Source organism: Gopherus flavomarginatus, chromosome 1 (assembly GCF_025201925.1).
Source record: "Gopherus flavomarginatus isolate rGopFla2 chromosome 1, rGopFla2.mat.asm, whole genome shotgun sequence".
In the NCBI taxonomy this organism is placed as follows: Eukaryota; Metazoa; Chordata; order Testudines; family Testudinidae; genus Gopherus; species Gopherus flavomarginatus.
Window position 1 is genome coordinate 348821891 of NC_066617.1, and position 22674 is coordinate 348844564.

A 22674-nucleotide genomic window follows, 5' to 3' on the forward strand; every position below is an offset into this window, starting at 1 on the left:
TGGACAGCTCGACTATCCTGCAAAACATTCCCTCTTGTGTCCCTGCATCACAGCAATCCTCTTCGTTCATATTTTCAATACTCTTCTTCAGAGGGGAAGACCTTGCTTAATAGACTGTGACTTGTTATCTTATTGTAATCGTGCATGTCTCTCAATGTGGACACAGAAAGAATCAAAGCAATCATGGTTGTAAAAAAAATCACTTCAGCATTCAAAGCTTTCTTAGAGCTACTGGCCATAAGCAATTCTGTGTCACTATCTTGTCATTTACTTTGAACTAAATGCCTTTATGATTTGGTTGGTTCATGCCAAGTTCACGGTTATTATCGTCACTATGTATGAATTATTGCGGTAATAGCCAGGCACCCCAGTCCCCATTGTGCTAGGCTTTGTACAAACAGAATAAAAAGGCAGTCCCAGCCCCAAAGAGCTTACAATCGTTGAATCGCAGCTGATGGTATCAGTGGGTTATGAGGGACAGTGATGAGATGGTGTGATGACAGACTTACCCAGTTTTTGCTGTAACGTGCTCTGCCTGAAGCAATGCCAAGCCGCTGAAAAAAGACTTCAAAGTCATTGCCAGAACCCAGCTTATTTATTCTTTTGACAAGAAAAGGGAACAGATCTTGAGTAAAGTATGTAAGTACAATGTTTAGTATGTTTCAAAACATTGTATTAATAAACTCCCCATTCCTGTCTCTCGTCTATTTCATCCCTTCCACCCCACCACACTCTTCCTCCAAACATCTCCTTAACATAACCTCTGTCATTCCCGAGTCGTCTATCACCCACCGTGTGCATCTCCTAACAACCCTGCTATTCACAGTGGGCCAGACTCATCCCATGGAACTCCGTGGAGTTAGTCCAGGGAAGACTTTGGCTCCAAATCCAGTTCCTTGTTCTTCCTCACTTAAGGGCCTCTCTGACATGGAGTCTCTGCTGAACCCTGGTCAATCCCTGCATCTCATCTGAGGGGGATACAACAGCACAGAGCAGAATCTGCACAAGAGATGCGGACAGGTCTAAGGGAATAGACCCATCGCCCAGCATCTCCTAGTCACGACTTAACAGGATCAACTTTATATGTTATGAGGGGCAGTCCCTGTAGATCTGAAGGGGGATAGTGCTATGAAAAGCAGCCCTGAGCCCTTCTCACTCAGACAAAGCGTCTTCTTTAGGCTATAGAATCTAAGGCTCTCCATGTGGTTGGTGGTAAGGGTTAGGAGATGATGCTGTATTGGCCCAATCCACCTCCCTCTAACTTCTGCTTTTTCCATTTGAGAAAATATTTCTATCCCTATCCCCCTCTGCTAGCTGCAGAGACCTTTACTGAGAAGATTACGGGGGGCTACAGGGCTTGAGCCTTGTCATTCAGAGAGGCACAGAAAATGATGAAGAAAGAAAGATGAAAAATTGTTGAGGTGACCAGACTGAAGAAAAATGTACAAAACAAAACACCAGCTCCAAAAAATTCGGGCTAGTTTTACTTCCTCCAGGCACTGAATAAAATGCAGGCTCCAAGGGCTGCTAACCCTACAGCATTAAGGGTCACTGTTTCTTTTCACACACTGGTTATGCTTTCTCAGAAACAAGGCCAAAATGACAATAAAATGCTGCTTCCTACTTCTAACCATAGAACAATTACACTTAGGTCTGACTTCAACCCCAGACGGGCTACATTGTAATTGACACCCTGCCCACAGATGTTCTGGAAGCAGATAATCCCATTTTAGCTGTGGTTTCCTAGGGAGTTAGACACATCCTGGAACCTATAAGGAATCATGTGTCTAAAGCCCAGCTATACTGACAATTTACTCTGTCATATGTAATTGCTCCAATTCTGAGTACAGGCACAGATACACAGCTGGTGTAAATTGTCAAAAGTCCATGACTCTTTGACAATTACACCAGTTCTGAGGGTCTGCCCCACTATTTCTTTTAAGAGTTCAGCTTTCCATGAGGCTAGAAATACAAAGAAAACCTATTTTTCAACTTGCAGTAACTTCTGCACATATCCTTTGTCACTTACCTGGGGACATCTTTATATTCTGTAGATGGGTTTTTTTCATGCCAACTCTCATAAAGTGATTTGCCTTTAAACCCCTCATCTGGGCTTGGTATCTAGAGAAATACATGTTAAAAAAAAAGATGGAGGGATACAATTTTAAGTGTTATTAAGCAACAAATTCACAACCAGATATGACATAAAGTCGATTAGTTAGAACAAAAACTAAGCCACTAACTCAGGTACCATGGGCAAATCACTCAGCCTTTCTGTGCTACATTGTACTAATTTGAAAAAAGGGTGTAATGATAGTTACCTATCTCACAACAGTGCAGTGAGTCTTAATTATTGTTTGTGCTGTGGTTTGTAGTGCTCAGATGAAAGGTGCTACAGACACACATAAATAATAATAATAAAGCTCATGTCATGCCTCTATTTTTAGTGTCCTCTGATTTACTCAGCAGTTTTAAAAGCTATAGGTATATTTTTTTTCGGAAAGATTGCTACGTTTTTATTTCTTTGTTTAAGGAATTACTCAACAATAATAACCCAGCACAGAAAAGGTATTTGCATTTACCTCTTTAGGTCAGGATCAAGATTCTTAAAGAAGTAATGTTGTGAAAGCATTTTGTCATGTATTGGCCCAGGATAGGGATGGTGTAAGTCTAGTATTGCTCAGACATTAGCAACCAATAGGTTGTGGTATCACTAAGCCTAATCCTGTGTAATTTGCAAGTGGTACTCAGTTTGAGTATGGGTTGTGGAATCAAGTTCATTGTTAGGTAATTGGGCCAACAGTTTCAAAAGTGTTCTGGGTTCTCAATCTGAGATGCCTTTGGTCTGATTTGTAGAGGCGCTGAATGTGCCACAAGTACTCCTGTTCTTTTTACGGATACAGACTAACACAGCTGCTACTCTGAAACCTGAATGCATACAGTTTCCACTGGCTTTAGTGGAAGCTGTGGGTGACCCAAATCAGTGAAATTTAGACCAGAACTATCTCAAGTTGAGTACCCGAAAACTGTGGCATCCAGTGTAAGCAGGCTCTTTTGAAAATTTGGTCCACTGGCTTTCAGTCGTCAGCAGTGACTATGTTGATTTGTGATGACATATACAAACCCCACACTGGCCTGGAAAGGGTTAATGAACTGCTGTGGGCTCAGTCAGCCCTGCCCTGCTACACCTTGAGGGGAAAGGCTAACAGAGGAGAACCCAACCTAGTTGGAAACTGGATGGGAGGGAGAGCAGACTTCCTGCTCCCACTCTGTGAGAGAGGCATGGCTGGGGCCAGGGACTGGGAGGAGTGGTAGATATGCTGGAGGGTAGGGATAGGATACAGAGGGACCTAGACAAATTAGAGGATTGGGCCAAAAGAAATATGATGAGGTTCAACAAGGACAAGTGCAGAGTCCTGCACTTAGGAAGGAAGAATTCCATGCACTGCTACAGACTAGGGACCGAGTGGGTAGACAACAGTTCTGCAGAAAATGACCTACGGTGGATGAGAAGCTGGATATGAGTCAACCGTGTGCCCTTGTTGCCAAGAATGCTAACAGCATTTTGGGCTGTATAATAGGGGTATTGCCAGCAGATCGAGAGATGTGATCATTCCCTTCTATTTGGCATTGGTGAGGCCTCATCTGGAGTACTGTGTCCAGTTTTGGGCCCCACACTACATGAAGGATGTGGAAAAAATTGGGAAGAGTCCAGCGGAGAGCAACAAAAATGAGTAGGGGGCTGGAGCACATGATTTATGAGGAGAGGCTGAGGGAACTGGGGATTATTTAGTCTGCAGAAGAGAAGAATGAGGGGGGATTTGATAGCTGCTTTCAACTACCTGAAAGAGGGTTCCAAAGTGGATGGATCTAGACTTTTCTCAGTAGTAGCAGATGACAGAACAAGGAGTAATGGTCTCAAGTTGCAGTGAGGGAGGTTTAGGTTAGATATTAGAAAAAACATTTTCACTAGAAGGGTGGTGAAGCACTGGAATGGGTTACCTAGGGAGGTGATGAAATCTCCTTCCTTAGAGATTTTTAAAGTCAGGTTTGACAAAGCCCTGGCTGGGATGATTTAGTTGGGGATTGGTCCTGCTTTGAGCAGGGCATTGGACTAGATGACCTCCTGAGTCCCCTTCCAACCCTGATATTCTATGATTCTGTGACTGCCCAGAGACTGTGCCTGCATGAAGGAAAGTAGCTCTGATGTGAGACTATTATTTTGATTTACTACAGTGACTTGTTGAGTAAGACTGCTACAGGGAGTGCCCTTCATGAGGGGGATAACAACTAAATAAAACCCTTGATCTTTGCATCCAACTGGAGACATAGCCATAAATTGTTGCGAGACCAGGGGCAACCTGGTCACAAGCTGATTTTCACCTTGCACTACCTGCCAAGATGTGGCATATTAAATTAGAGATTCTTGGTCTAAAAGGGAAGATAGATATTTTACATGTAGAATTCCAACCAAGTATTCCTAAATGGACATCTTGAGTTACAGAACAATAGAAAATACCAGATTAAGAATCAAAGTGGACCAGACTGTAATAGCCTTACTTGTGATGAGCAGCATCTTACAGTAAAAGTCATTGGGACTACTAAGGGATTAAAGTCATCGTTCTTATTTTTGTACAAATCTAAATAAATATATGTAAGAACATAAACATAAGAATGACCACACTGGGTCAGACTAAGGATTCATCTAGCCTAGTATCCTGTCTTCTGACACTGGCCAGTGTGAGATGCTTCAGAGGGAATAAAGAGAAAAGGGCAATTCTGAGTGATCCATCCCCTGTTGACTAGTCTCAGCTTCTGCCAGTAAGAGGTTTAGGGACATTTGGAGCATGGGATTGCATCCCTGACCATCTTGGCTAATAGCCATTGATGGACCCATCCCCCATAAACTTACCTAATTCTTTTTTGAACCTAGTTTTACTTTTGGCCTTCACAATATCCCCAGGCAAAGAATTCTACAAAATGACTCTGTGATGTGCGAAGAAATACTTCCTTTTGTCTGTTTTAAGTCTGCTGCCTATTAATTTCATTGGGTGACCCTTGCTTCTTGTGTTATGTGAAGGGATAAATAACACTTCCCTATTCACTTTCTCCACACCCTTCATGATTTTATAGACCTCTATCCTATCCCCTCTCAGTTGTCTCTTTTCCAGTCTGAATATTGCCAGTCTTTTTACTCTCTCCTTGTTTGGAAGTTATTCCATACCCTTGATCATTTCTGTGTCTTTGTTCATATCTTTTCCAATTCTACTATATCTTTTTTGAGGTGCAACAACAGAACTGTACACAGTATTCAAGATGTGGGCATACAATGGACTAATATAGTGGCATTATGATATTTTCTGTTTTATTATCTATTCTTTTCCTAACGTTTCCTAACACCCTGTTAGCTTTTTTGACTTCCGCTGCACAAAAAGAGATGTTTTCAGAAAAGTATCCACAATGACACTTAGATCTCTTTCTTAAGAGGTAATAGTTAATTTAGACCCCATATAGTTGGAATAATTTTTTCCCATGTGCATTACTTTGCACTTATCAACACTGGATTTTATCTGCCATTTTGTTGCTCCTTCGCCCAATTTAGTGAGATCTCTTTATAAGTCTTTGCAGTCAACTTTGGACTTAAATATTTTGAATACTTTGTATCACCCGCAAACTTTCCCCCTCACTGTTTACTCCCTTGTCCAGATCATTTATGAATATGTTGTACAGCACTGGTTCCAGTACAGATCTTTGGAGGGATCCATTATTTATGTCTCTCCATTGTGAAAATTTGACAATTTACTCCTACCCTTTGTTTCCTGTCTTTTAACCAGTTACTGATCCATCAGAAGATGTGTTGAATTTGCTTAAGAGCCTTTGGTGAGGAACCATATCAAAGGCTTGTTGACATACTCAAAAAATTCTAATAGATTGGAGAGGCATGATTTCTCTAAAAAGCCATGTTGAATTTTCCCCAACATACTTTGTTTGTCTATGTGTCTGTCATAACTTTAGTCCCAGATTTGGACCTTAGCGTCCAAAATATGGGGGTTAGCATGAAAACCTCCAAGCTTAGTTACCAGCTTGGACCTGGTACTTGCTGCCACCACCCAAAAAATTAGAGTGTTTTGGGGCACTCTGGTCCCCCTGAAAAACCTTCCCTGGGGACCCCAAGACCCAAATCCCTTGAGTCTCACAACAAAGGGAAATAATCCTTTTTCCCTTCCCCCCTCCAGGTGCTCCTGGAGAGATACACAGACACAAGCTCTGTGAATCCAAACAGAGTGACTCCCCCTCTCCGTTCCCAGTCCTGGAAACAAAAGCACTTTCCTCTTCACCCAGAGGGAATGCAAAATCAGGCTAGCAAATCCAACACACACAGATCTCCCCCTGATTTCTTCCTCCCACCAATTCCCTGGTGAGTACAGACTCAATTTCCCTGAAATTTCCCAGTAAAGAAAACTTTAACAGCTTTTAAAAAGAAAGCTTTATATAAAAAAGAAAGAAAAATACATACAAATGGTCTCTCTGTATTAAGGTGACAAAATACAGGGTTAATTGCTTAAAAGAAATATGAATAAACAGCCTTATTCAAAAAGAATACAAATCAAAGCACTCCAGCACTTATATTCATGCAAATACCAAAGAAAAGAAACCATATAACTTACTATCTGATCTCTTTGTCCTTACACTTAAAAACAGAAGATTAGAAAGCAGAAACTACTTCTCCAAAGCTCAGAGAAAGCAGGCAGACAGAAAAAGACTCAGACACAAAATTCCCTCCACCCAAAGTTGAAAAAATCCGGTTTCCTGATTGGTCCTCTGGTCAGGTGCTTCAGGTGAAAGAGACATTAACCCTTAGCTATCTGTTTATGACATGCCCCCCAAATTGCAGACAGTGGGGAAGCTCACTGGCGGCGATTTCCTTCTAGAACTTTAAAATAAAAAGATTACTACAACACATGCACCTTTATAGACTCATAGACTCATAGACTCATAGGTCAGAAGGGACCAATCTGATCATCTAGTCTGACCTCCTGCACAAGGCAGGCCACAGAACCCCACCCATCCAATTTTATACAACCCCTATCCCAGGACCGAGTTATTGAAATCCTCAAAAATGGTTTGAAGACCTCAAGCTGCAGAGACACCACCAGCAAGCGACCCGTGCCCCACGCTGCAGGGGAAGGCGAAAAACCTCCAGGGCACCTGCCAATCCGCCCTGGAGGAAAATTCCTTCCCGACCCCAAATATGGCGATCAGCTAAACCCTGAGCATGTGGGCAAGAGTCACCAGCCAGCACCCAAGAAGGAGTTCTCCGCAGCAACTCAGTACCCATCGCATGCAACATCTCCCCGCAGACCACTGAGCAGACCTGTCTGGTGGTAATTCAAGATCAATTGCCCAAATTGACGATCCTATCATAACATCCCCTCCATATACTTATCAAGCTTTGTCTTAAAGCCAGGAAAGTCTTTTGCCCCTACTACTTCCCTCGGAAGGCTATTCCAGAACTTCACTCCCCTAATGGTCAGAAACCTTCGTCTAATTTCAAGTCTAAACTTCCTAATATCCAGTTTATACCCATTCGTCCTCGTGGCTACATTAGTACTAAACTTAAATAATTCCTCTCCCTCCCTAACGTTAACCCCCTTGATATATTTATATAGGGCGAGCATATCCCCCCTCAGCCTTCTTTTGGCCAGGCTAAACAAGCCAAGCTCTTTGAGTCTCCTTTCATAAGGCAGTTTTTCCATTCCTCGGATCATCCTCGTAGCCCGTCTCTGAACCTGTTCCAGTTTGAATTCATCCTTCTTGAACATGGGACACCAGAACTGCACACAGTATTCCAGATGGGGTCTCACCAACGCCGTATACAACGGTACTAACACCTCCTTATCCTTGCAGGAAATACCCCGCCTGATGCATCCCAAAATCGCATTTGCTTTTTTAACAGCCGTATCACATTGGCGACTCATAGTCATCCTGCTATCAACCAGTACCCCAAGGTCCTTCTCTTCCTCCGTCGCTTCCAACTGATGCGCCCCCAACGTATATCCAAAATTCTTATTATTAATTCCTAAATGCATGACCTTGCACTTTTCACTATTGTATTTCATCCTATTTCTATTACTCCAGTTTACAAGGTGGTTCAGATCTTCTTGAATAGTATCCCTGTCCTTCTCCGTGTTAGCAATACCCCCCAGCTTCGTGTCATCCGCGAACTTTATTAGCACATTCCCGCTCTTTGTGCCAAGGTCAGTAATAAAAAGGTTAAATAAGATCGGTCCCAAGACCGATCCTTGAGGGACTCCACTGGTGACCTCCTTCCAGTCCGACAGTTCACCTTTCAATACGACCCTCTGGAGTCTCCCCTTTAACCAGTTCCTTATCCACCTTACAACTTTCATATTCACTCCCAGCTTTTCCAATTTAACTAACAGCTCCCCGTGCGGAACCGTGTCGAACGCCTTACTGAAATCTAGGTAAATTATATCTACCGCATTTCCTTTATCTAAGTAATCCGTCACCTTCTCAAAGAAGGAGATCAGATTGGTTTGGCACGATCTACCTTTAGTAAATCCGTGTTGCAGTTCGTCCCAATTACCATTGACCTCTATGTCCTTAACTACTTTCTCCCTTAAAATTTTTTCCAAGACCTTACATACTACAGACGTCAAGCTAACAGGCCTATAATTACCCGGATCACTCTTTTTCCCTTTCTTAAAAATAGGAACTACATTAGCAATCCTCCAGTCATACAGCACAACACCCGAGATTATCGATTGCTTAAAAATTCTCGCTAACGGGCTCGCAATTTCACGCGCCAGTTCCTTTAATATCCTCGGGTGGAGATTGTCCGGGCCCTCCGACTTCGACCCATCAAGCTGTTCAAGTACGGCCTCTACCTCAGTTGCAGTAATATCCACTCCCATATCCACATTCCCGTTTATCATCCCTCCATCATCGCAAGGTTCCTCACTAGTCTTATTAAAAACCAAGGCAAAGTACTTGTTTAGATGTTGGGCCATGCCTAGGTTATCCTTAACCTCCATTCCATCCTCAGTGTATAGCGGCCCCACTTCTTCTTTCTTTGTTTTCTTCTTATTTATGTGGCTGTAGAACCTTTTACTATTGGTTTTGATTCCCTTTGCAAGTTCCAGTTCAATGCGGCTTTTAGCCTTCCTCACTTTATCCCTACATGTTCTGACCTCAGCAAGGTAGCTTTCTTTACTGATCCTGCCTTCCTTCCACTCCCTGTAAGCTTTCTGCTTTTGTCTAATCCCCTCTCTGAGTTGCTTGCTCATCCAGTTTGGCCTGCAACTCCTGCCCATGGTTCTTTTCCCCTTTCTCGGGATGCAGGCTTCCGACAGTCTCCGCAGCTGCGACTTAAAGTAATTCCAGGCCTCCTCCACATTTAAATCCACTAATTCCTCCGTCCAATCCACTTCCCTAATTTCCTTAACTCTTTAAAATTAGCCCTCGAGAAGTCAAAAACCCTAATCGCAGATCTACATTTGTTTATCCTTCCATCTAGTTTGAACTGAATCAGCTCATGATCACTCGAACCAAGGTTGTCCCCTACCACCATTTCTTCTACGAGGTCCTCACTGCTCACCAACACCAAGTCTAGAATGGCATCCCCTCTCGTAGGTGCTTCAACTACTTGATGAAGAAATCCATCCGCTATCACATCCAGAAAAATCCGACCCCTATTATTCGTGCAAGTACTCGTCCTCCAGTCTATGTCCGGGAAGTTGAAGTCCCCCATAATCACACATTTCCCCTTTGTGTTTACTTCATTAAAGACATTAAAGAGGTCTCTATCCATATCCCAATCCGATCCCGGCGGTCTGTAGCACACCCCAAGCACTATCTCAGGGGAAGCTCTAGTTGCTTTTTTACCCAGCGTGATTTTTGCCCAGACGGACTCCGTGTTATCCATTCCATCGCATCTTATTTCGCTACATTTAATTTCATCATTGATGTACAAGGCTACTCCCCCACCTTTGCCTTTCTTCCTGTCTTTTCTGAACAGCACATAGCCTTCAATACCCATATACTACTACCCATATACTACTACCCATTTACATATACTACTAAGTATATAACTAACAGACTTCTACATTTTAAGAACACTTTTTAACTACTGAATTCTGGGAAACTCTCACGGGAGAGTGCATCAGCAACTTTGTTAGAAGCTCCTGTGATGTGTTGAATTTCAAAATCAAAATCTTGGAGAGCTAAACTCCAACGAAGAAGTTTCTTGTTGTTCCCCTTGGCAGTATGAAGCCACTTTAGTGCAGCATGGTCAGTTTGTAGTTGGAACCGCCGTCCCCAAACATATGGGCGTAGCTTTTCCAGGGCGTACACAATGGCATAGCATTCCTTTTCACTGACTGACCAGTGACTTTCCCTCTCAGACAGTTTCTTGCTGAGAAACACGACAGGATGGAAGTTGTGATCTGTTGCTTCCTGCATGAGCACTGCTCCTATACCACGCTCAGATGCATCCGTGGTTACTAGGAATGGCTTGTCAAAGTCCGGGGCCCTGAGTACAGGGTCAGACATGAGCGTTGCCTTAAGTTGGGTAAAGGCCTTTTGACACTCATCAGTCCACTTAACTGCATTTGGCTGGGTCTTTTTGGTCAGGTCGGTCAGTGGGGCAGCGATTTGGCTGTAGTGTGGTACAAATCGCCTGTAGTATCCGGCCAAGCCTAAGAAGGATTGGACCTGCTTTTTGGACCGTGGGACAGGCCACTTTTGGATAGCATCCACCTTGGCCTGTAGGGGGTTTATGGTTCCTCGACCCACCTGGTGCCCCAGGTAAGTCACTCTGTTTTGGCCTATTTGACACTTTTTGGCCTTAACAGTTAGTCCGGCCTGCCTGATGCGCTCAAAGACCTTTTCCAGGTGTAGCAGGTGTTCAGGCCAGGAGTCTGAAAAAATGGCCACATCATCGAGGTAGGCAACTACAAATTCTCCCAGTCCAGCTAGTAGACCATCTACCAGCCTCTGGAAGGTGGCGGGTGCATTTCGAAGGCCGAAAGGAAGGACATTGAATTCATACACCCCCGCATGGGTGACGAATGCTGACCTCTCCTTGGCAGGTTCATCTAGCGGTACTTGCCAGTACCCCTTGGTTAAGTCTATTGTAGAGATGAACTGGGCACGTCCCAACTTCTCCAATAGCTCATCGGTGCGTGGCATTGGATAGTTGTCCGGACGAGTTACCGCATTTAGCTTACGGTAGTCCACGCAAAAGCGTATTTCCCCATCTGGTTTGGGTACCAGAACCACTGGAGATGCCCATGCACTGGTAGATGAGCGGATTATACCCATCTGTAGCATGTTCTGGATCTCCCGTTGTATAGCAGCTTGGGCATGAGGAGACACCCGGTAGGGTGGGGTTCTGATTGGGTGAGCATTACCTGTATCAATGGAGTGGTATGCCCGTTCAGTCCGTCCTGGGGTGGCTGAGAATAATGGGGCGAAGCTAGTGCACAGCTCCTTGATTTGTCGCCGCTGCAGACGTTCCAGGGTGGTTGAGAGGTTCACCTCTTCCACGACACCGTCTTTTTTCCCGTCGTAGTAGACACCGTCAGGCCACTCAGCCTCATCTCCCTGGACTGTAAACTGACAAACCTGTAAGTCTCTGGAATAGAAAGGCTTGAGAGAATTAACATGGTACACTTTAGGCTTTAGTGAGGAATTGGGAAATGCTATGAGGTAGTTTACAGTTCCCAGGCGCTCTTGGACCGTGAATGGCCCTTCCCATGATGCTTCCATCTTATGGGCCTGTTGCGCCTTCAAGACCATAACCTGGTCTCCTACCTTGAAGGAACGTTCTCTGGCATGTCTGTCATACCAGGCCTTTTGCTCTTCCTGAGCATCTTTTAGGTTCTCTCTAGCAAGGGCTAAAGAGTGTTGGAGGGTGCTTTGTAGGTTGCTTACAAAGTCCAGAATGTTAGTTCCTGGAGAAGGCATAAACCCCTCCCATTGCTGCTTCACCAACTGTAATGGCCCCTTAACCTCGTGACCATACACAAGTTCAAATGGTGAAAACCCTAAACTGGGATGTGGTACAGCCCTGTAGGCAAACAGCAACTGCTGCAACACTAGGTCCCAATTATTGGAGAATTCGTTGATGAATTTTCGTATCATGGCCCCCAAAGTTCCATTGAACCTTTCCACCAGGCCATTGGTTTGATGGTGGTACGGGGTGGCAACCAAGTGATTCACCCCATGAGTTTCCCACAGTTTTTCCATGGTCCCCGCCAGGAAATTAGACCCTGAATCTGTAAGGATGTCGGAGGGCCAACCTACCCTGGCAAAGATGTCTGTGAGGGCCAGGCACACAGTGTTAGCCCTGGTGTTGCCTAGAGCTACTGCTTCCGGCCATCGGGTAGCAAAGTCCACTAAAGTCAGTACGTACTGCTTTCCTCTGGGCGTCTTTTTTGGGAAAGGGCCCAGAATATCCACAGCTACTCGCTGAAATGGGACCTCAATTATGGGGAGTGGCTGGAGAGGGGCCTTGACCTGGTCTTGAGGCTTTCCCACTCTTTGGCATACCTCACAAGACCGGACATACTTGGCAACGTCCTTGCCCATCCCCTCCCAGTGGAAGGACTTCCCCAACCGGTCCTTGGTTCTGTTCACCCCAGCATGGCCACTGGGATGATCATGGGCTAAGCTTAAGAGCTTCCCCCGGTACTTAGTTGGAACCACCAACTGTTTTTGCGGCTGCCATTCTTCCCGGTGTCCACCAGAAAGAATTTCCTTGTATAAAAGTCCTTGGTCTATAACAAACCGGGATCGATTAGAAGAGCTGAGAGGCGGTGGGGTGCTCCATGCCGCCGCCCAAGCTTTCTGAAGGCTGTCATCTGCTTCCTGCTCAGTCTGGAACTGTTCCCTTGAGGCTGGGGTCACCAGTTCTTCCTCAGACTGTGGACTTGGGCTTGGTCCCTCTGGAAGCAATGTAGGTGATGGGGTTGTTTCCGGTGCTGGTGAACCGCTCTCCGCTGGTGCACCTGAGGTTATTTCAGGCTCTGGCTGAGCCTTTTGGGTATGGCTGTCTGTTGCTTCTGCCAGTTTTGGCTCGCTGGCGCCCTCTGGCTTTGAGTTTGAAGATGTGGTTGCACTTGCTGGTGCTGGTTGCTGTTCCAGTTCCGGGCCTGGGACTGGAGGTGTTGTGGCTGTTTCAGTGGTTGGCATGGAATCCGGGTCCACTACCTCTGTCTGGGTCTCTGGTAACCCAGACGGGGCGTCTGTGGACGGTTCAGGAACAGGAATGGGTCTGGAAGCTTGCCTGGTTTGGCTACATGTAACCATTCCCACTCGCTTGGCCCGCTTCACCTGGTTGGCCAAGTCTTCTCCCAGTAGCATGGGGATAGGATAATTGTCATAGACTGCAAAAGTCCACATTCCTGACCAGCCTTTGTACTGGACAGGCAGTTGAGCTGTAGGCAAGTCTACAGCTTGTGACATGAAGGGGTAAATTGTAACTTTGGCCTTTGGGTTGATGAATTTGGGGTCAACGAAGGATTGGTGGATAGCTGACACTTGTGCCCCCGTGTCTCTCCACACAGTAACCTTCTTTCCGCCCACTCTCAAATTTTCCCTTCGCTCCAAGGGTATTTGAGAGGCATCTGGGCCTGGGGATCTTTGGGGTGATGGTGGTGTAATGAATTGCACTCGCATGGTGTTCTTTGGACAGTTGGCCTTGATATGTCCCAGTTCATTACACTTAAAGCATCTTCCATCTGATGGGTCACTGGGCCGAGGTGAGTTACTGGAGACTGGTGAGATGGAAGAGCAGGGTGTCTGTGGCTTTACTTGGGTGGTATGTGGGGTCTTTGGCTGTCCTCGGTTGTAGGGTTTATAGTCGGTGTGCCCTCTGGGGTATTCGTTCCCCTTGACAGTAGCTTTCTTGCTTTCTGCCACTTCCATCCATCTGGCTCCAATCTCCCCCGCCTCAGCGAGGTCTTTGGGTTTTCCATCTTGTATGTACCGTGTGATGTCTTCAGGAACACCATCCAAGAACTGCTCCATTTGTATGAGGAGGTGCAGTTCTTCCAAGGTTTTAACATTGTGTCCTGATATCCAGGCCTCATAATTTTTTGCAACGTAGTAGGCGTGTTTGGGAAATGACACATCTGGTTTCCACTTTTGGGTTCTGAAGCGCCGACGGGCATGATCTGGGGTTATCCCCATTCTGTATCTGGCCTTGGTTTGAAAAAGTTTATAGTCATTCATTTGCTGCTTAGGCATTTCAGCTGCCACCTCTGCTAAAGGTCCACTGAGCTGTGACCTCAATTCTACCATGTACTGGTCTTCGGGGATGCTGTACCCAAGACAGGCTCTTTCAAAATTTTCCAAGAAGGCCTCGGTGTCATCACTTGCCTTGTAGGTGGGAAATTTCCTGTGCTGTGGAGCAATAATTGGCGCCGGATTGTTAGGGTTGGCTGGCACATGCAGCCCAGCTTTTGTCAAGTCCAGTTCATGTTTTCTCTGTTTTTCCTTCTCTTCATTTTCTTTTTGTTGTTTTTCCATTTCTTTTTGTTGTTTTTCCATGTCTCGGCGGTGGGCCGCCTCTTCTTCTTCTAGTTTTCTTTTGTGTGCTGCCTGTTTGATTTGTTCTTCTCTTTCTTTCATCTCCATATCTTTTTGTTTTATTTCCAGTTGTCGCCTGTGTTCAGCTTCTTTGATTTCTTCTTCTTCGGCCTCAATTTTTGCCTTAGAAGTCATGGTTCCTGTTTTCTTGGGTTGGGGTGCCCTCCGGTGTTTATCTTCTGCACTGCAGGCTCTGTTGCCTCCTAGAGTCTGCCTAGCAACAGTGCCTTTAGCTAATCTTCAATGTTAAGTAAACCTGAAAAACCACTTTATTTGCATGTATATAGTGCTGGTAATAACTCTCAATGGGAGTGCAATTGCATGACAAAAGACCTGTAACAGCTCCTTAATGGCTTCTTGCTTAATATGCAAGCCACAAACTGCCAGAGAGAGCAGAAAAAAAAATTCTCTCTGGTTTCTTTGAAAACCAAACCCTCTCTGCTAAAAAGTCTCTAGCAGAGAAAAGAAAAATATAATATTCCTACTGGCTTCTGGATTCTATCCCACCACTGCACACCATGTCATAACTTTAGTCCCAGATTTGGACCTTAGCGTCCAAAATATGGGGTTAGCATGAAAACCTCCAAGCTTAGTTACCAGCTTGGACCTGGTACTTGCTGCCACCACCCAAAAAATTAGAGTGTTTTGGGGCACTCTGGTCCCCCTGAAAAACCTTCCCTGGGGACCCCAAGACCCAAATCCCTTGAGTCTCACAACAAAGGGAAATAATCCTTTTTCCCTTCCCCCCTCCAGGTGCTCCTGGAGAGATACACAGACACAAGCTCTGTGAATCCAAACAGAGTGACTCCCCCTCTCCGTTCCCAGTCCTGGAAACAAAAGCACTTTCCTCTTCACCCAGAGGGAATGCAAAATCAGGCTAGCAAATCCAACACACACAGATCTCCCCCTGATTTCTTCCTCCCACCAATTCCCTGGTGAGTACAGACTCAATTTCCCTGAAATTTCCCAGTAAAGAAAACTTTAACAGCTTTTAAAAAGAAAGCTTTATATAAAAAAGAAAGAAAAATACATACAAATGGTCTCTCTGTATTAAGGTGACAAAATACAGGGTTAATTGCTTAAAAGAAATATGAATAAACAGCCTTATTCAAAAAGAATACAAATCAAAGCACTCCAGCACTTATATTCATGCAAATACCAAAGAAAAGAAACCATATAACTTACTATCTGATCTCTTTGTCCTTACACTTAGAAACAGAAGATTAGAAAGCAGAAACTACTTCTCCAAAGCTCAGAGAAAGCAGGCAGACAGAAAAAGACTCAGACACAAAATTCCCTCCACCCAAAGTTGAAAAAATCCGGTTTCCTGATTGGTCCTCTGGTCAGGTGCTTCAGGTGAAAGAGACATTAACCCTTAGCTATCTGTTTATGACAGTGTCTAATAATTCTGTTCTTTACTATAGTTTCAACCAATTTTCCTGGTACTGAAGTTAGGCTTACCAGCCTGTAATTGCCAGGATTGCCTCTGGAGCCTTTTTGAAAAATTGGCATTACATTAGTAACAGTCATCAGGTACAGAGGCTGATTTAAATGATAGGTCACATACCACAGTTAATAGTTCTTCAATTTTATATTTGAATTTCTTCAGAACTCTTGGGAGAATACCACTTGGTCTTGATGAATTATTATTGTTTAATTTATCAATTTGTTCTAAAATCTTCTCTACTGACACCTCCATCTGGGACAGAATAAGAGGATCACAGTCTGGCCCTATGAATACATGCTAGGTGAAATTAAAATTGATATGTTAGAATCATAGAAGTGTAGGACTGGAAGGGACCTTAATAGGTCATCTAGTTCAGTCCCTTGCACTCAAGACAGGACCACGTAATAACTATACCATTCCTGACAGGTGTTTGTTTAAACTGTCTTCAGAACCTCCAATGATTTAGATTCCATAGTCTCCCTAGGCAATTTGTTCCAATACTTAACTACCTTGACAGTGAGAAAAAAACATGTTTGGACTGTGCACCCTAAACCTCCCTATTAGCAATTTAAGCCCATTGCTTCTTGTCCTATTTTCAGAGGTTAATGAGAACAATTTGTCAGCCTCCTCCTTGAAACAATCTTTATGTACTTAACTGTTATCATGTCCCCTCTCAGTTTTCTCCAGATTAAACAAACCCAATTTTTTCAATCTTTCCTCATGAGTCTTGTTTTCGACATTGAGCTTTAATGTTGGCCATATCTGTCACACTGTGTTTAATGTAGCGGGCTATCATGCTGTGAATGCCTTGAAAACTCTTAGTGCTTAGGGAAAGTAACAGAATAGACAGATTTCACAGCAGGCATGGCTGTAAAAGAATTGCAACTTATCTGTCATGGCTATTGGAGGGGGAAGAGGGGAATATTAAATATATATATTGATCAAAGGTATATATAAAACCTTGATTTACTCATTAGAAGTGAAATGTCATTATACTGTAGCATGCCACTGAAATTTGAAGTTAAGCAGAATTACTTTGCAGAAGGGAAAACCTGTTCACATTAGCTGTTACTGCTGTAAATCATTCTTATAACTAGATAAGTCATGATCTATGGACTGAAACTCTTCTAATAACATTCACACAAAATACTGTTAACTTGGAATTAAGTGCATTTTTGTTTAATACAGTCACTAAAAGTAATGGAAATCTCCAGTTCAGCCAACTCTAACATCCACACCAAGCTCAGTTTAAAGGCTTTATCTGCCAAACATCGCAACAGTCAAACACACCCACGTCCACAACAAACTCCCTTTCGCTTTCAACAAATGACCACCCAAATAGTACACACCCAATTCCTCACCAGTCACACTCAAGCCACATTGAACAAGTAAACTGTGGGATTTGAATCACATTGTGATAGTGTCTTCCAGGTGGCCTAGTGGCTATACTACTGGCCTTTCAGTTTGTAAGGTGAGGGGGTAAGGGGACCGGGTCGCAGTCCAGAGCCCTGTGCAGATCAACCCCTAAACAGGGGAGTTGGGGTCTCCCTCCCAGCGAGGAATCAAGACCCACTTCCTGGGCTACTTCCTACAAGTCTCTTCAGTTTGGGGCATGGCCCCGCTAGTCCAGTTGCCCCGAGTTCTAGGGCTTATTTGTAGCCTCTCCTTGGCAGGGGAGACCTTACTTGGCACAAGTCGCTGCGCTGGCTGGCAGGTCACTGATCCATCCCTTCAGGCAGGCAGACAGAGCGCTCCTGCCTCCTAGTCAGTCATCCTCCAGTTGAGCCAGGCTCCTTTCTTTTCTCCCCACTCCAGGCATGCATTGGCTGTAGGTCTAGTGGGGTGGGGCTCATTGAACCCAAAAGTTTTATTTAACACCTGCTGTGCCGAACACCAGTTTCTCTGCCCCTTCACACACATTTTAAGGAAAAAACTCAACATAGCCTTAACTACGGAGTCACTACTGACCCCTTCAGAGTACCAGTATATAAGAAATGTGAATGGGTGACATTATTAAACTGAATTCTTGATGGCCAAATTCTACTTTCATTACATCTGGTCAACCATACTGGTGTTCGTGGTGGCACTGAGGTAAATGAGAGTGGAATTTGATCATTGAGGCCTAACTATCTGATGATGCCCATGACAGATTTTACTACAATCAGCAGAAGCCCTGACAACCGTGCAGAATTTTGCCCTAAGTCTCTTAGTAATAAGATCAGTTTCACATCCCGTACAATAACCAGCTCCTATGGGTTATTTTAGTGTATCTTTACCTCTCTGGTCAAGCTGTACACCAGGCTGTACATCAGCGGAGTACAATCAATTCTCAGAGTGTAGTTTCCTGAAAGACAAGGTAAGTGTTTACAATAGAAAACCAACTCTGCTTTGTGTCTTTGTGGAGGGGGAGGAACGTCTGTAATAAGAGGAGACACCAGGAGAAAAAAGCAGGATCTTCAAAGTAGTTAGGGCTGCCAGCTGTAGGCTGCTCAGTACATTCACACTGGCTTAGGATTTGGGCTGAATTATGCTTCAGCTAGCACAGCAGTTCAGGGGTCCTGCCTTAGGCCCCTGTGCTGGCTATCCGTATCACGGATAGCCGCACGGGAGGGGAAGCTGACTCTACAGAGCTACAAGGAGAGGTGGATAGTGGGCAGGTCCTGGGTTCTACCCCTCTCTTTCCTTCCTTCCCCCAACACCATGTGTCAGATAGTGTAGTTATATGCCCAGCACAGTGTACTCCCTCCCTGAAGCAAGGGGGTAATTGTAACTATGGGTCACCATCTCCTTCCCAAGCTGCTCCTGGGCCAACACAACAATGTGCTTTTCTCAGGGCTCACGGCAAACACAGCACGGAGCTTCAAGTGAAGTTGTCTCAATTTCATCTATCTCCCATCTGCCACTGCCATAGAAACACAAGTATACACCTTCAACTGAGGAATCAGCATTGATATAGGCCACCCCACGTGCTTGTAATAGTTTGGTATTTTCCTGTGGTGGGAGGAAAAAAAAGAAGGTAGTTAACTTTTCCCTTCAAAGTAACACTGTACATTTTAACTAGAATCTTGCAGCTTTCCAAACTACCACAATCCAGCCCATATGGTACTGTTGGGCCCACATGTCAGTCTTGACTCCCAAAGCAAGTGGACTGACTGACACATGAAGCAGTTTCTTTCAGAGCAAGGTGAACTGCATACAGGAGTTTTTGGATAAGAATTTAAGGGTGAGATTTGGGGCCCATTCCAACCAAACACAGGGTTTGGTTTAGTTAAATGGAGCAAATTCTCTGAACTACTATAGATGGCACCTCATGCCTTCTTTACGGTTAGGAACATATGAATGGCCATACTGGATCAAACCACTTAGTTCAATATCTCATCCTCTACACCGACCAGGAACAGCTACTGCAGGGAAAGTGCAAGAAACACTGAAATAGACAGTTACTGGATAACCTGTCACCAAGGGAAATATCCTCCTAATCCCATTAGTCAGAGGTTTGCTCATGCCATAAATCTTGCAGGTATTGATATGCCTTCCAAAATTCTTGCTGCTTTAATATTTACTATTACAGCTCTGCATCTGAATCTGTTAAACTTCTGGCCTCAACAGTTTCATGTCACAATGAGTTCCATAGGCTAACTGTGTGCTAAATGAAAATAAATTATTCTATCAGTTTTGAATTTCCCACCTTTCAATTTCATTGAATGTCCCCTTGTTCTTGTGTTATGAGACAGGGAGAACAGAAGTTACCGATCTCCCTTTTCTAGATCATTCATTATTTTGTGAACGTCTGTTATTTATAATTACTATGTCATCTAAGAGAAAACAAGAAGATTTTGCAGTAAGTAAAACAGTGGATGATAGAACAGCAAGCCAGTCAAACTTCACATGCTGAAAAGGAGCCTCAATGCAAGATTTAGGGGCCTTCTTTGGAATGATTTGAGTTAGAACAGCCTTTAGCTTGACCTTGTGAGTGCTTTTAAAGTCAATGAACCAGTGTCTCCCCCTAAATGGTAGACATGGTACCCTTGATTCTGAATATTTTTAATGAAGATGGATTAATAATACTGGCTATTCACCACCTCAGTACAAATCAGAAAGTACCTAGGGCAGAAGTCACTCTTAATAGGGCAGCAACCAAAACAACAGCCCTGATTCTGATCTCATTTACTTCATTGTAAATCTCAAGCAGCTCCAAGGGAGTTAATGGCATGACACCTATTTAAAATTGATCTGAAAGGAGAATCAAGCCCAATATCTCCAACTGGCAAGGTCACTATCTGCAAGTATAGGTTGGCATATTCTCAGACACACTTTGTTTTGGGATGTAGCATTGTTACTTTGGTCATACTGTAGGTAGAATATGTGGCCTCTTCAGATGCAATTCACACTGAAGTTGCTCATTGCTAAAGCCAATAATAATTTACTGTATTCCAGGGAAAGGGTTACAACTAGGGCACCACCAAATTCCATGAAAAATGTGTTATGAACCGTGAAATCTGGTTCCCCTCCCTCCCCCTGGTGAAATCTGGTCTTTTGTGTGCTTTTACCCTATACTACACAGATTTCATGAGGGAGACCAGCATTTATCAAATTGGCGTGCCTGACCCTAAAGGGAGTTGCAGGAGCATCACAAAGTTATTTTAGAGGGTTACAGTACTGTCATGCTTACTTCTGTGCTGCCTTCAGAGCTGGATGTCTGGAGAGCAGTGGCTGCTGGCCAGCTCAGCTCTGAAGGTAGCACCCCACTACTGGCAGCACAGAAGTAAGGGTGGCAATGCCATACAATACCACCCTTACTTCTGCGCTGCTTCTGGTGGCAGCTCTGCCTTCAGAGCTGGGCTCCAGGCCAGCAGCGGTCGCTCTCCCACTGCTCAACTCTGAAGGCAATGCCGCCGCCAACACCAGCGCAGAAGTAAGGGTAGCAGTATCACAACCTGCCCATAATAACCTTACAACCCCCTCAAACACCCCACACCTCCTTTTTGGGTCAGGACCCCTTCAATTACAACACTGTGACATTTCAGATTTAAATAGCTGAAATCATGAAATTTATGATTTTTTAAATCCTATGCGTGAAATTGACCAAAATGGACTGTGAATTTGGTAGGGCCTTAGTTATCACTTGAATGTTGCGGGTGTGTTTTTTGGTATTTAGCAATACAACCTTGGACACTCTCTCACGTGTTGAGTGTATATGAACATACTTCATTGGAAGAGGTTCCAAACAGTGGGGGGAAAAGATCTATCATAGTACAGAACTCTCTTAGATCACTTATTCTTGATTTACCTCAGCCCACTCTGTAGATCCTAGCAAGCCAAATTCCTCCGCATCCCAGCTTGCAAATATTATTGTTCTTCTGGGCCTCCATCCTACAATAACAGAAGATTTAAAGCTCCAGGAGAATTACTCCAGAGAAATACATTGTGAGTATATATCAAACGGAAACTAAATCATACCATGAGTAACAACAGTTTGGGTCTCAGCTGCAAGAATGATGTGTGGTGCAAAACACATGCTTGGAGACTCTACCCTCAAAATGTTTTGTAATGTTACTCATAGTTTGCAGTATTATGCCTCATACAGACCTTTGTCTTTCCTCAGTACCTGAGGTGATTGACATTTTCCTAAATTCAACATTTTGGCAAACAACTGGGGAAGAATTTTTGCAAAAGTGTTTTGATTTTTTACAACCAGCTCTACTCAATACAGATATTAAATTACTGTCCTTTTAAATTTAAATATACATCTTAATACTTGTTCCATGCCTAGTGCCATAAAGGCTTTCCCTGACCCTCTTCCCAAACACCAACTCTCAAATACCGAGGAATCCTCTGTGTGGTTTTGATAGATCCACTTCTAACAATGTTCTTTCACTCTAAAAAGCTTTGCATGTGATTTGAAGCCACGGTAATCTAGAGCGCAGTATACTGCAATGTGTTTTTATCTGTATCTACTTCATCCAAGCTCTCCTTCATGCCACTGCTATTACTCTCGTTCCTGGTTGGCTTCTCTAAACGTTGTTTCCTATTATGTTCGGTAACTAGGCAGTGAAGGAAACAAAATTAACCTCTAACAAGTTTTAAATGCTGTGGTTGGGCAAAGAAAGCTACTGTAGCACAGTGCGCCAGTTATGTTAGGACCTCTGTCTCCAGGATTTCAGACTCAATAAAAGGAGACTCCATTTGTTCTGCAGCTGACTTTCAATAGTGTTGATGTTCCTCACCACCCTTGAGCGTAATTAGGAACCTTGTATTTTTAAACTTGTTCTCCCACTAATTTTCCACAGTGTAGCCTGGGTAGTGTCAGATCCAGGCACCTAAAGTGTGGCTGCAGTGTGCATGTTCATAAGCAAAAACGTAGGCCATGAGTGAATTTAGGAACCTACGGGGTTAGGCGGAAGCCAACTAGCAGTTGTGGATAACAATGGTGTCTAAAAATGGGACTTAGATGCCTATATATCTTCATGGATCGCATCTTTGGATACCATAATTATAGGGATTTTGAAATATCTACAATAGATAACTGAAGAGTTGATAGCAAATTCCAAATATGAAGGACTAAGGCCTTGATTTAGCAGAGCACTTAAGCCTGTACTTAACTTAAATCAACT

General features: G+C 44.0%; 1 protein-coding gene across 3 annotated transcripts in view; it reads right to left on the reverse strand.

Annotated features, from left to right (window-relative positions):
• Positions 1-22674, reverse strand: part of LOC127045165 (glutamate carboxypeptidase 2-like) — a 65616-nt gene that overhangs the window by 5505 nt on the left and 37437 nt on the right. For all 3 annotated transcript variants that reach the window (XM_050940950.1, XM_050940957.1, XM_050940965.1), the window contains 5 exons: positions 21351-21433; positions 18988-19051; positions 18337-18404; positions 2030-2121; positions 510-600 (listed from right to left, as the gene is read on the reverse strand). In XM_050940950.1, coding sequence (XP_050796907.1) covers positions 510-600; positions 2030-2121; positions 18337-18404; positions 18988-19051; positions 21351-21433 — 398 coding nt within the window. The remainder of the gene's footprint in view (positions 1-509; positions 601-2029; positions 2122-18336; positions 18405-18987; positions 19052-21350; positions 21434-22674) is intronic.